The sequence below is a fragment of the Falco naumanni genome, chromosome 19 (assembly GCF_017639655.2).
Source record: "Falco naumanni isolate bFalNau1 chromosome 19, bFalNau1.pat, whole genome shotgun sequence".
Taxonomy (NCBI): domain Eukaryota; kingdom Metazoa; phylum Chordata; class Aves; order Falconiformes; family Falconidae; genus Falco; species Falco naumanni.
This window is the reverse complement of record NC_054072.1, coordinates 37,667-50,890: the sequence shown is the minus strand read 5'-3', so window position 1 is coordinate 50,890 and position 13,224 is coordinate 37,667. Positions and strand designations below refer to the sequence as shown.

Genomic DNA, 13,224 nt, shown 5'->3' with positions numbered 1-13,224 from the left:
CTGGGACAGTTGCGAGTCCCTGGCAGTCCCAGGCCACCCCCCTCCTGCCAGCACTGTTCTGCACCCCAGAGGAGGGGGCCTGGCCCTGTTCCCCAGACTGCAGCCAGACCTGCACCAGGTCTTCCAGATACTGCTCCAAGACTTCTTCCAGCGTCAGTTTCCTCAGTAAAGATGCTGAGCCAACAGTGGTGGTGGCTGCGTCAGGAGGCAGCAAAAGGGTGGGATGAGGACAGGGCCGTTGCTTGCTGAGGACAGGAAGGTTGCCTCCACCCTTCCCAGCATCCATACCACTTTGCTCCTCACAGCAGGGAAACTGCCAACCCCCAGCAACCAGCCCTGCACCAGGTGCCTTGTGCCCCTGGTGCGAGGACAGCTCTTGGGAGGTAGGGGTGTGGGGGTGGGTGCTGCTGTGGGGGCCACATGTGCACCAATGAGGCTCAGCTGCCCCATCCTGGACCCCCAGGTGTGCCCAGGGGTCTGGGAGCCTGGCCTGCTGCATCCCAAGGACCTCTGCACCCCTTGCATGTGCTGCCTTCAGCAGCCTGTGTGGAAGCTGCTGCAGTCCCGCAGGTACCCCAGCCCCTCCAGCACCTCCCCAGTCTGGCATAGCTAGCGCTGCTGCACAAGGACTCAAGACACTGGGTCCGTGCATGCCTCTCAGTGGAGAGCATCCACGTGGTGTCCAGGTAGGGCACAACACAGTTCTGCAGTGAATCCTTCAGGACGTCATTTCCAAGACACCAGAAGGTACCTGGAGCATTGCAGTCTGACTGCCATTATCCTGCAGCGGGAAAATCAGGTGTGTGCATCACAGCAGAGGGAGCCAAGGGCAGCCCCAGGCGACATAGCCCATGTCTCCAACCTTGCACACTACTTACTAGGCCACGCTGCACCTCTTCCACAACTGTTTATTTATTTAAACTAGTGCTTACATATTTGAAACAGGCTTAGTGTGCACCACCCCAACATACTCACATCTGTGAGGCAACAAGAGAAGTCAGTGCTGTGTGTAAGGCAGCACATGGGAGCAGGCAGCCCCCACCCTGCTGGGAATCCCTCAGCAGCACTCTGGGGAATACGAACTCAAACCCTCCAGCTCCACCACTTCTGGCAAAGCCTTGTTTTTCCTGAAGAAGAACTGAGTCTCCCCCTCAGCATCCATGATTTCACTGAGGGATGACACCACAGGGTCATGGTCTTTCAGCATCGCTGGGTAGTGGCTCCCAGCACGGTCTATCCGCAGTGAGCGCCGCACTGGTGTCAGGAATTTCAGCTCCCGGGCTTCCGGCAACTCCTTTCCTCTGCAGAGAGGACAAGAGCCTTTAGGTAAACCCTGCAGAGGAGTGCTGGCACAGAGGGCACTCGCTGCCAGGAGCAGGTGGCCCAACCTTACCTGGATGCAGATGTAACTTGTAACTTGATGGAGATGGGCAGCTTAGTCGAGGACGCCCCTGTCAGGCAGGGTGTTGCTACCACCTGCTGCATCTCCCTTGGGCAAGGCGTCACAGGCTCTCTAGGAATGGGCTGCTCAGCCTTTTCCCCTGACAGGAGAGGAAAAGACTCTGTCTCCATCAAAGTCAATAGGGACAAGGGGTGCTGGGACAGACTGCAAACCATGCTGCTTCCCTGCTACAGCAGCAGGGAACCTGAGCCTGCCCACACTCCAGCCTGCCAGCCAGCCCCCCCACGCACATGTTGTTACCTTCTGATGTTTGATCTGCAGCCTTTAAAATATCAAGGACAACTTCTCTGAGCTCCTGGAGTGGCTGCAGGAAAAGCAGAATGCGGGTCAAGGCACAGCTGACTTGGGAGCAGAGACCAGAGTTACAAATGAATAGGACAAAAGGATTTTGCTGCATCATGACACCCTATGCTGGAGACAGCAGTAAAAGGCTGCAGGATTTTCCTTCTCCAAGTGAGATCTGTCAGCACACAGGCACGGCTGGGCAGGAGTCCACCCTGCATGGTTAAATCCCAACAGATGCTGCAGTTATGCTGCCCAGACCAGCGCACAGCTGCTGTCACACTGCTTCCAGATACAGCTGACACGGCGCACGGTGCACATCTTCCCCTGGCCCTGTTTGTGCCCACATGGCAGTGCCTGTTCAGCTGATTTAAAGTCGAAGGTGTTTCTATGGGACAAAACAGGACCAGCAGCTCTAAACAGCTTTTTCACCAGCGACTACTGCTGCTAAAGTCATGACAAAGTCCAGCCCCTGGATCTCAAGGAAACTAGCTGGCGCAGAGGCAGGGGAACACAGGGAGCTACTGAAGAGAAGCATGCCTCACTCACCACAGCACCAGCGCAGACTGCTGCTTTGTATAACCCTGCCACATCAAAAGGGCCACTCCGGGCGAGCAGTTTTGCTTTGCAGATCCAGAACTTGGCAAATTTCTCTGCCTGGGGAACGTGGGACAGCACTGCAGAGATCTCTTCTGCCTGGACACCCTACAAGAAGGACAAGATCCCGGAGAAAGGCATCAATTGCAAGGGCCAGAGGCGTACACCAGGGAAGCTGTCAGCGTATAACCACTGTCCCACCACTCTCTAGGAAGGGTCTGAAGTGTTTTTGCAAGCCTTCTATGCTACTGTGGACAGATAATAGCTTTCCTGCCTCTATTTTCCCCTTGATAAAATGAGTCTAGTATTTCAGAGGAATGACGATGGATAGACTCCTCACTGCTGGCACTACCAGGGCCACTGAACCCTGCAGCAGGGCCAGTAGCCACCATTCCCAGAAGTGACACTTCACAGCAGTTGTGAGGTCCACCAGGGACATACCTCAAGCAGGCTCAATTGGCGCATGTTGCTGCCACAGAAATCCCTGCTGCAGCTGCCAGGACACCAGCAGTAACACACGTGAGCGCTGTGACCACGTATCGCTCCCTTTTCCCCATTAGTGCACCTTGCTGCATGACTTTGGCCTATCCATAACTCCATGAGGACTTTTACTTTTCCTGCACATGATGTTACCCTCTGGCAACTGCAGCCAAGTAAGCAAGAATGCTTGCTTCAAACTCCTCTGTGCTGTTGGGGGGATGTGGCCCTCATCTCCTTGGATGCTCCAGGAGAAGCCCATTTCAAGCAGCTCCTTTCCCATTCCTACCTCCTCAACGAGTTTCAGGCACTCAGTTAGAGTGTTGTTGATCTTCTCCAGGCAGAGCTGCTTTAGCTGCTCTTCTTTCTCTTGCTTCTCTTTCTCCTTGACATTTCTCCAGGTCAGCTCCAGTGGCTTCTTCTGAAGCAGCTTCATAGGTGGCCGCTTGTATGCCTTGCCTTTGGATGCCAACCACTCCTCCAGCTGTTCCCTGTCAAAGGACCAAGGGACCACTGTTACCACCCCAGCAGACTGCCAGCACTTGCCGGACTACTGTTTCCCTTGGACTCTCCCTCTAGCCAACTTCAGCTGCTCTATCTTAAAAACACATCCAAGCTCTAGATTGGGAAAGGAAAATCCTCGTAAATTTAAGGGGATATTTATAAATATTCTTTATATTCCCTTGAAAGGAAAAGAGGTGAGCACCTGCACATTCTCCTCTGGCTTGCTTAAGTGGCAGAAGAGGAACCCAGGGTACCACCAAATCCCATCCTCACCCTCCCCTTTTCTGAGGCGGAACACCCAAACAAGTGTTCACCAATAAGGGGACTTTGGACCCTGGTTCACCCAGTTAAACATTTTAAACTCTGCTGTCCCCTGGAGGTGAAGACAAGTCAGCCAGAGCTGCTACTTACCTACGATCTGCAGCTGATGGGGTCTTGGGAACACACGTAGCCTGTACCCTTTGTGTTCGGCTTGCCTTTGGCAGCTCTGGTTTAAGCCTCTCTCTCCTACTAAAATTGCTCTCAATTGCTTGAATTTTGGAGCAGTGTGCACCGCGAGGCTGGTTTGGGGGCACTGTTACTTGGGATGCTGCAGTGCTTCCTGGAGGCACCATCTTCATGTCCTTCCCGTTTGCCTCCCCTCTAGCCACAGGTCTTTGCCATTGCACAGGGCCAGCTGTTTTCAGGCTGGATTTCAGGTCTGTGGTCCCCAGGGGCCTGCTGGAGGCTGGAGGCTTTGTGGAAGATCTGTTCACCTGGGGGGATCTACTGTGGCGCTTAAGGCTTCCAACTGGAAGTGTGCCGAGCGGATTTCCCATGGGTTGCTTTGCCATATTGGTCTTTTCCTGGTTTACTCCTGGGTTTTTATGTAGCGAATTAGTAGAAGGAGTAAGTAACTGACAGGACTGTAATGGCTGAGTTTTGATACTTAGTTTTTGAGATACAGTCTCTGAGCCTGGCAAAGTATTCCTGATTTTATCCTGAATCGGCTCTCCCTTAGCCTGGCGGCTATTAATTCTGTCCCTTGGACCAGTGATGGCTCTTGACATCGTAGCTGAGCTTTGCCTGTGAGTCAAGACTTTCCTGTTACCAAGACTGTTTCCATGAGACTGAGAAACTCTGTTCAGTACAGGGTGGTTAGAGGCTTGTGCTCGGATGTTTTCTTTGTTGCAGACCAGCTTGTCCTGCAGGCCCTCATTTAGGGAGCAAAATGACCCAGGAAGGGGATCGATACTTTCAGTCTGAGGTGCTGCAGCAGTGACAGTCTCCTGTGCAGGCTTCTCGTTCCTTCCGGGATTTAGGTAACCAGAGTTTGAAGCTGGGAGCCTCCCTTTGGCCTCTGTAGGATGGCTCATGCTTGGCATGAGCCCTGTGGGAAGCTTCACACTCTTCCTTGGTTGCTCTGGATGCACCACCATGGCTCTCTGGCATGTATTAGAAGACTTCTGCTGAGCAGCGTGGCCAGCATGCTGCGTGGATTTGGCACCAAGCTTGCCATCTCTCTGAGCGCCCTTCACCACATTTCTTCAAGCCTCCTCCTTGTTCCTGTCAACCTGGAGAGACAAAGCGAACCTCAGCCCCAAGGAAAACTCAAGACAGATCAGACCCTGACAGCTCACTCCTGCCGCAGCCCCCCTAGCCCAGGGGACATCCACACAAAGGCCTGTGGTGACAAAGCAGTTGTCAACAGAACAATAACACAACACCCACCAGCACATGGGTAGAGGAGGAGTTTCCCACACAAAGATCCTCTGAAAAATAAGCAGTTGACTTGCTGCTAGCCGTTTATCAATCTGACCCCATTTGGGGCCAGGAACTCACTGCTGTGATTTGGGTACCCTGTTCCACCCAGACTCGCACTTCAAGCATGAAATACAAAATCAGACTCAAAAGATTTCTACTTACATGCTGTAGTTTATGAACTGGTTTTAAGGGTGGATTCAGGGGATTCATCTGCTGCTTTAAAAAGGGTCTGTAGGAAGTCAGACAAAACATCAGGTTATTTAACAGCAGTTGCAGAAAAGGTTAAATATCTAAAACAGTGCTGGCTGTCTCAGTCACAGCTTACAAGAAGCTTTTGTAAATCAAAAAGCTGTCAAGGAAGTACCACATTAATTTTTTTTCTTTTGTGGGGCAACAGAAGAGCAACTCAAAACGCTGCCATCCAAGGCTGCCACAAAACTTACAGCTTCCACTGACAACAAAAGTAACCAGAGCAGTTCCTGCAGGCAGGGGGCCCTGGCAGGCAATAGTTTGGAGCCTCCTGCCGATGCTGATGCTGCCGCTGGCTAGTGTCCCGAGTTGCCCCCCCCCCCAGGTGCTGCAGACAGCTGAGGTGCATCCGAGTCAGCTGCTGCAGTGTTGCAGGTCACAGCAGTGTCTTGGAGTGCACTGGCCAGGTTTTACTCTGCCACGGTGAGCCGCAGCACTGCAGCAGCTGATTCACCAGCCTCCCAGCTGCCCCAGGCACTGGTAGTGAAGCTGGGAAGTGGGGCAGCAACCCTGGCTGTCAGCTTCCCCCACCCTGTCCTCCTCCCTGAATTACAGCCCTCTGACAGCAGCCAGCTGCAGGGTTCCCCCACCCCTCTGGCTCTGGAGCTAGGGAACAGCTCAGCAGTTAGGGAAGGTTGATGCCTGTGCAGATATCTTCCTGCAATGAAAAAGCTCAGAGATTTTGGGTATTGTCCTCTATTCTACATAAGTATGCCAAAAAGAAAGATTGTGAATCTTCTCACCTCGTTTCTGTTATACTAGTGGCATTTTCCAGAGCCTGACCACAGGGACTGATTTGCTTTTTCTGGTCTCTGATCCTGCTTACGTTTATCTTCTCTCTCCCCATGGAGAAGTTTTATGGCTTCCTTTGCACTACAACATCATGATACTCACTGTAACAGGGAGTCTTTGAAGTGTTCAGGTTTGCCAAGTGCATCAGCTGTTTCAATTAAAAGCTTTGGAAAAAAAAAAAAAATGTGCCTTGCTACTGACAGCTTGCAAGCGGAGGCTGCACTCACAGCAGTGTATTTGCACACAACCCGGGTCCAGCAGAACCGGGCAAGGCAGAGAAGGGGTCCCAGAGCCAGGTAACTCATTTAACAGGTGGTTGTATCTATTTCCTTTTAAATGCATTGAAAATGCCCCTTCCTAACACTAACCTATCCCAGAAGGCCACTGAAAGCTGCCAGTAAAAAGCAGGGGTGAGACTCCAACCACCCATTCTTCAAGGCCCAGTTACAAAGCTGGCAAACAGGCACGTTCCGCCAGAGCCAAGAGCTGAGCTGAGAAAGCTTCACGGAGACTCAGAAAATACCCAGAAGAGAACGAGATCAACCAGCTGGAAGCATCAGCACTCAAGCCATCCCTTTGCTCCTGCTGCCAGCAACTCTGAAGGGTGCTGTGGGGGCAGAGTCGCCCCCAGTTGCTGCCTCAGCACTGGTGCTTGGCACTAGCAGGAGGCAATTCTCTGTACGCTAGTGAATTGCTGGGGAGGGAAGGCAGACACTGGCAAGCTGAGAAGAGTCAGCTGTACCTCAGAGAATCACTGATTTGGGTCGGAAGGGACCGACATCCACCTGACTTAACTTTGCACTTGGGCATTTCAGCTTTGCTTTGGCTGCTGGGCGCTCCTGGAGCAGTCTTCTCTGCTCCTCTGCAAAGAGATGGTAGGAAAACGCAGTGCACGCACCACAACCCCGGTATTTGGAGCACCAGTAAGAATGGATTTCTTTTACATTCACAGCACAACGGCGCAGGTCTCCTGAGCTCCCCGCCTAAGCCTGACAATGCTGTTCCCACAAATTCCCAGAGTGTTTCCATGCACATGACATCGCCCAGGGGCTCACTGGCATAGAGAGACCCGAGTTCCCCGATCCTCAGGGCATCGTGACGCTGCTCACACCCCAGCTGTGTGGGGCTTAGTGCGCAGAAGGAGAGGGGAGATGCTGCCCGTGCCCCACAGCAGCCAAGCCCACCGCTAACACAGGCGGGTGGGAGAAGCGAGGAGCGCCGCAGCCGTGGGGCAGGGGGTACCTGTGACACCCCCAGTCTGGCTGCGGTACCGGGCATCTCGCGGCGGGACAGCCTGGCCTGGCTGGAGGCAGCATCACCCCAGCCCCAGGGCAGCGCCCCCTCCCCTGACAGCCCACGTGCCCAGGGCGCTGAGGGCACCTCTGCCCCCCCGCCTGCCCCCTATGCCACCCCCTTCCCTTGACACCGCACCCCCGGTGTCCCCAGCACCCCAAGGTGCGCCCCGACCCCCCCCCGCTGCCCGCCCCCCCCAACCACACCGGTGCGCCCGTCCACGGGCCACCCCGCGCACCCGAGCCTCCCCCGTAAGTCCCAGCAGCCCCCCACTCTGCCCCTGCCCCCCTGCTCCCGGCGGGCCCACCGGCCCCACTGAGCCCCCCAGGCCTGTCTCGGGTCACGCTCAGCCCAGCAGCCCCCAGATCGCCCCCTGCCCCCCCATTCCACAGGCACTAGCGACCACCCCTGCCACCGCGGGCCCGCACCCCGCGGGGCGTCCCCAGCCCGGCCTGCTCCCCCGCCCCACATCAGCCCCTGAGCGCCGGCACCCCCTGGGCCCCCGCCGCTCACCCTGCGCGGCCGCCCGCGGCCGCCCCTGTCCGCTCCACGCCGGGCCCCCGCCTCAGCGCAGCCGCCTCCCGCCCGCCGCCTCTGACAGCCGCGCCGCGCCCATTGGCTACCTCCTCCTTCAAACCCACCAATGGCGAGGGCGAAGCCGCGGAGGGGCGGGGACACGGCAACTGCGGGCGCGTCAGTTAGTCCCGGTTCCCGGCAGTTACCCTGGGGCGGGGCGCGGCGCGGCGGGGCGGGGCGGGGCGGGGGGGGCGGGGCACCATGTCTTGCCAGACCATGCCAGGCCTCGCCGTGCCAGGGCACAGTGTGGCACAGCAGGCTCTGCCATGCCGTGCCATGCCATGCCGCACAATGCTATGCCACACCATACTGTGACAGGCCATGCCATGCCGCACCATGCCGCACCACGGCACAGCATCACATGCCAGGCCAAGTCATGCCACACCATGGCGCACCATGCTGTGCCATGCCATGCCATGCCATGCCACACAACAGCACGCCAGACCTTGTCATGCTATGCAATGCCATGTCACACTATGCCAGACCATGCCACATCATGTGACGGAATGCCACGCCACACCTCACAATGTCATGCCATGCTACAGCCCACCCTGCCATGCCTCAGTGCTGAGCTGGAGTGGTGGCAGTGGCTGGGGCAGAGGTGGCAGCCCTGGGTAGCTACTGGGAGCTGCAGGTGACCCCCACCTGTAGGATGCCCACACCAGCCACCCACCCAGCTGCGGGGTGAGCATGGGGACAGGGTGGCAGAGGGTCCTACATGGGGCCGGCTGAAGGGCAAGGCCTCAAGGACAAGAGTCCAGCACCGTTAGCCTGAGGAACGGAGACGTGTTAGAACTTGTAGGGCATAAGCCCTGGCAACAAAGGAACAAGTTAACAGCAGACTCTTGAGCCATAGCGGTTGAAATGACAACCCCCACGGACAAAGAGGGACATACAGCAGGACAAAGAGGGAACGGATAGTGCTGATGAGGAACTTTGTTATTCACCAAAGTCGAGTAGCCCCCCCCCCCCCCAATCTTAGAATAGAGATTGTTGCTAAAATAAGATAGACTAATCAGTAGCTATCGTTTAAATGAGGTGTCTTAGAAGATAACCAGTCGGCGTAGGTCACGCTTAAGATTTAACCAATCAGTGTGTAACATGCAGAAGGCAGAAACGTATATAAATGTAAAAGAATCACCAATAAATCGACATCTTGCTTGCATCAAGCTACCTCCCGTCTCCTCATTCACCGCAGCCGACCAAGCCAGGGTGGTCCCTGAGCTGTGGGGTCAACCCCAGCCCCTGGGCTTTGCACTGAGACCTGGAGAGTCCCCCAGACCAGATGAAACTGGGATTTTCCCATCCATAAACCACCCCTGCATCATTTAACCCCTGCAAAAGGAAGGAGCTGAGCAATGCCTCCCTGGGAAATCTTTTATTATCACTAATAGCCCCATTCCCAATAACAAGACCCCAGCGTTTCCAACACAATACATACAAATGAAAAGCAAGGGGCGGACACAATAAATACGTATAAATTAGGGTGGCTCGGGCCCACGGGGCCTAGAGCTGCTATTTCACTTGAAATAGGTGGGCAGGACAAGGGTCCTGGTGGGAGGGGTTGTACTCGGTACATACAGCTTGAAAACCGGTGACTGCCGGTTGGGTTGGGTGTGGGGCTCCTCAGTGCCTGATCAGCTTGTAGGTGGCAATGTTGACCTGGTCGGGCTGGTTGGTGATGCCAACTGGCTGGTGGGGCTGCAGGGATGTGCAGATGAACCAGCCAGGGAAGGCGGCTGACTCGAAGCGCGTTGTCTTCTCTGGCAGGCTGTCCACACGGTAGAAGATGAAGCGGGTCAGCTCCACGCTCTCGATGTCCCTTTTGATGTCGGCTTCCTACAACCCGGGGGGTGAAACAGGGTTCAGGGTGCGATGGAGCCCTCAACCCCAAGGGGATGGAGCAAGTGGGGCCCCCACTCACCTCCAGCTGCAGCATGGGCTCAGCACCACTCATCACGCATGAGAGGTAGAGTTGGTAGCCCTTGATGCCCAATGCCACCGGCATCTGCCAGGTCCCTGGGCCACCCTGTGATAACCGGGGACGGTACAGAGCGATGTTGAGCTTCACTGCAGAGAGAAGGGATGGGTTAATGGGTAGTCCTTGGGCTGTAGGGTGGCTCCTGGGTGGCCCCAGGGTTGGGGATGGGGACGTTGGGTCAGGACCATATCCTCTCACCTTTCCGCCCGGCGGAGGGCCCCTGCAGGTGCAGGGCCACCAGCTGGGTGGGTGACTCCAGCACGAAGCACTTCTGGTCGATGTCAAAAATGTCGAAGGACTGGGAGCGGGTGTAGCGGTAGACAGGTGCCCCAGCATGGCTGCTCTTGATCTGCTGGAAGGAGACGGGCTCTGTGGAGAGGGGGATGGTCAGGAAGATGCCAGTGCTCTCCAGTCCAGGAGCATCCCTCAAGAGCATCCCTCGGCTGGGGTGATACCCCTGACACCATTCCCCCATACCAAAAATATCATCCAGGAAGGCCCCAAGGTCACTGTCGGCAAAGTCCTTGTGCATTGGCTGCTTCAGGAGCTTGGTCACGGCCACCACAAGGACGGCAGCCTGGCGAAAGGTCTTAGCAGGTTGTGCCTTGGTCACCATCACCTGGATGTCCACTCCGGGTGATGTTGCCTCCAAGTCCAGGCGGGATTTCTGGGGAGGACAGGGGATGTGGGGTGAGAGCCCAGCTTCCCCATCGCAGGGGTCTCACCGTTCCCACCACTCCAGTGTTACCTTCTGTGGGCAGAGGCCGTTTGGGCCATAAAATGTCTCCTCGTTCAGGCTGAAAGGCAAAGGGAGATGGTGAAGCCAGGGCCATCATGGCACCAGGATGGCATTGTGTCCCCACTGTCCCCTTTGGCATGGCCACACTTACCTGCTGCTCTCCAGCGTGTCCAAATCAGGCACGAACGCCATCTCCAGTGCTGACTGCAAAACCCTGGGCAGAGACCTGCTGGTACCTGTTGAGTGCCGCGGCACTTGGCTGCCTGCCTCCGCCTGTCCTGCCTGCAGTGTCGCTTGGGTGCTCTCTGAGCCCAGCCTTGGTGTGGTGCGATTTCAAGAGCCTCTGGAAGGAAATGCCGTCAGGGCGGGATTTCCACCTTTCGCAATGCCTGGGATTGCCCAGTTCCTCTGGTGAGACTGGGAGGGCTGGGGGGCTGGCTTCCCCCACGCAGTGCTGTGGGGCTGAGTGAGGGGCTGGGTGTGGGGCAGAGCAGGGGGGGTGCTCTGGGGTTGGCATGTGGGGCAGAGCAGGGGCGATGCTCTGGGGATGGCGTGGAGCAGAGCAGGGGGGGGGGGCTCCAGGGTTGGCATGTGGGGCAGAGCAGGGGGGGGTGCTCCAGGGTTGGCATGTGGGGCAGAGCAGGGGGTGTGCAGGGTGGCATGTGGGCAGAGCAGGGGCGATGCTCTGGGGATGGCGTGGAGCAGAGCAGGGGGGTGTTGGGGCTTTTGCTGTGTTGAATGATTATACTGAACTTTGAAGCAAGTGGAAAAATACTGAAGAAATAAGACGAGGGCACGATCAGAGCAGTGGAATGAAGAAGGAGGAACAGGTTGCAGGTGCTTGCACAAAACCAAGGCCAGCAGGACGCGATAAGAGGAGCTGGGAAACAACAGAAAAGAGCCTACGTGCCTGAAGAAGTAGAAACAGAGATCTTGCCAATAAACAATTGTTAACCAATCATATTATTATACGCTTGTAGAATAGCCAAACATATTATCACACGCTTATAGAGTGCCTTATAAAAGTGTACCTGGTTTGTACAATAAACGGATCAGATCTTGAACTCCATGAGTATTTGAATCTGACTCCCGCTCGCCCAGAATGCCCGCAGCAGGGGGGGGTGCTCTGGGGTTGGCATGTGGGGCAGAGCAGGGGCGATGCTCTGGGGATGGCGTGGAGCAGAGCAGGGGGGGGTGCTCCAGGGTTGGCATGTGGGGCAGAGCAGGGGGGGGTGCTCCAGGGTTGGCATGTGGGGCAGAGCAGGGGCGATGCTCTGGGGATGGTGTGGGGCAGAGCAGGGGCGATGCTCTGGGGATGGTGTGAGGCTCAGCAGGGGTGATGCTTCAGGGTTGGTATGTGGGGCAGAGCAGGGGGGATGTCTGGGGTCAAGGTGTGGGGCTGGTGCTTTGTGCTGGCCCTTGGCGGCCAGGCTGACCCAGCAGGGACTGTACCAGCCCCATCCCACGGGGGCCACGATGACGTCCACCCTCGTCATAGCTGGGGACCGCGGCTGCCCCAGAAGGGCCAGTGGTGCAAGCGCTGCCGTTCCACAATTTCCCCACAGCTTCATCCTGCAGTGGCAGGGCTCTGCCACACCTCCTGTCCCTACCACCCCAGTATCAGATGGCACGGGACCCTGCTGTCCCCTTGGTCCCTTGTGCCGACCCATGCCACTCTGGGGACGTGGCTTTTGGGGACGCCATGCCCTTGAGGCCATTCCTTGTCACCGTGCTGCCGTACACCCCACTCCGCAGGACACCTCGCATTCTGCCGGGGTGCTGGCGGTTGCGCCATGCCGGCCGGGCCAGGGCTGTGCATGGCTGGGCTTGTGTGGCCGTGGGCTGTTGAGGTGTTTTCCTGGTGCCCGTTTCACTTCCCGAAAGTGCTGCCCGGCGCTGCGTGGCTCCTCGGCGCGGGGCTGGCGTGGCTATGACTCAGCTGGCAGGAAATTGCCAGGAGCCCCTGAACCCCCGGGGCACCCCCCACCCGCCCAGCCCTGCCTGCGCCTGGCCGGCTCCCCGGTGCCCCGCGGGGCAAGGTCCGCCACGCGGGGATGCCCTGGAAGGCCTGAAGTCCTCCATGCCACGGGGTCCTTCCCAGCACGGCGGGGCTCTGCAGGCTCTGGCGGGGGTCCTCGGGCCATACTGGGGGTCCTCAGGCTATGGCGGGTGTCCCCAGGCCGTACCGGGGTCCCCGGGCAAACTGGGGGTCCCCGGGCCATACTGGGGGTTCCTGGGCCCATACTGGGAGTCCTCAGGCTATGGCGGGTGTCCCCAGGCCGTACCGGGGTCCCCGGGCCATACTGGGGGTTCCTGGGCCCATACTGGGAGTCCTCAGGCTATGGCGGGTGTCCCCAGGCCGTACCGGGGTCCCCGGGCCATACTGGGGGTTCCTGGGCCCATACTGGGAGTCCTCAGGCTATGGCGGGTGTCCCCAGGCCGTACCGGGGTCCCCGGGCCATACTGGGGGTTCCTGGGCCCATACTGGGAGTCCTCAGGCTATGGCAGGTGTCCCCAGGCCGTACCGGG

The 13,224-nt window shown here is 57.3% G+C and overlaps 2 protein-coding genes across 3 annotated transcripts; both read right to left on the bottom strand.

Moving 5' to 3' along the window:
- Positions 1-915: 915 nt before the first annotated feature.
- On the bottom strand, positions 916-3,814 carry LOC121099415 (cytoskeleton-associated protein 2-like; the record flags this gene model as incomplete). Its single annotated transcript, XM_040618318.1, has 6 exons — positions 916-1,301; positions 1,394-1,541; positions 1,703-1,766; positions 2,294-2,449; positions 3,108-3,309; positions 3,738-3,814. Coding segments are annotated over 6 exons (891 nt in total), but the record flags the coding sequence as incomplete, so codon positions are not given.
- Positions 3,815-9,517: 5,703 nt separating this feature from the next.
- On the bottom strand, positions 9,518-11,098 carry LOC121099289 (interleukin-1 beta-like). Of its 2 annotated transcripts, XM_040618054.1 has the most exons (6): positions 10,847-11,098; positions 10,705-10,753; positions 10,434-10,623; positions 10,155-10,325; positions 9,900-10,045; positions 9,518-9,814 (listed from the first exon to the last, which is right to left on the bottom strand). In XM_040618054.1, the coding sequence occupies exons 1-6, from the start codon at positions 10,885-10,887 to the stop codon at positions 9,602-9,604; spliced, it is 810 nt and encodes a 269-aa protein (XP_040473988.1). In that variant the 5' UTR covers positions 10,888-11,098; the 3' UTR covers positions 9,518-9,601. The 2 variants fall into 2 exon arrangements, with proteins under 2 accessions (XP_040473988.1, XP_040473987.1); XM_040618053.1 differs by having other exon boundaries at positions 10,155-10,623.
- Between the last annotated feature and the right edge of the window lie 2,126 nt (positions 11,099-13,224).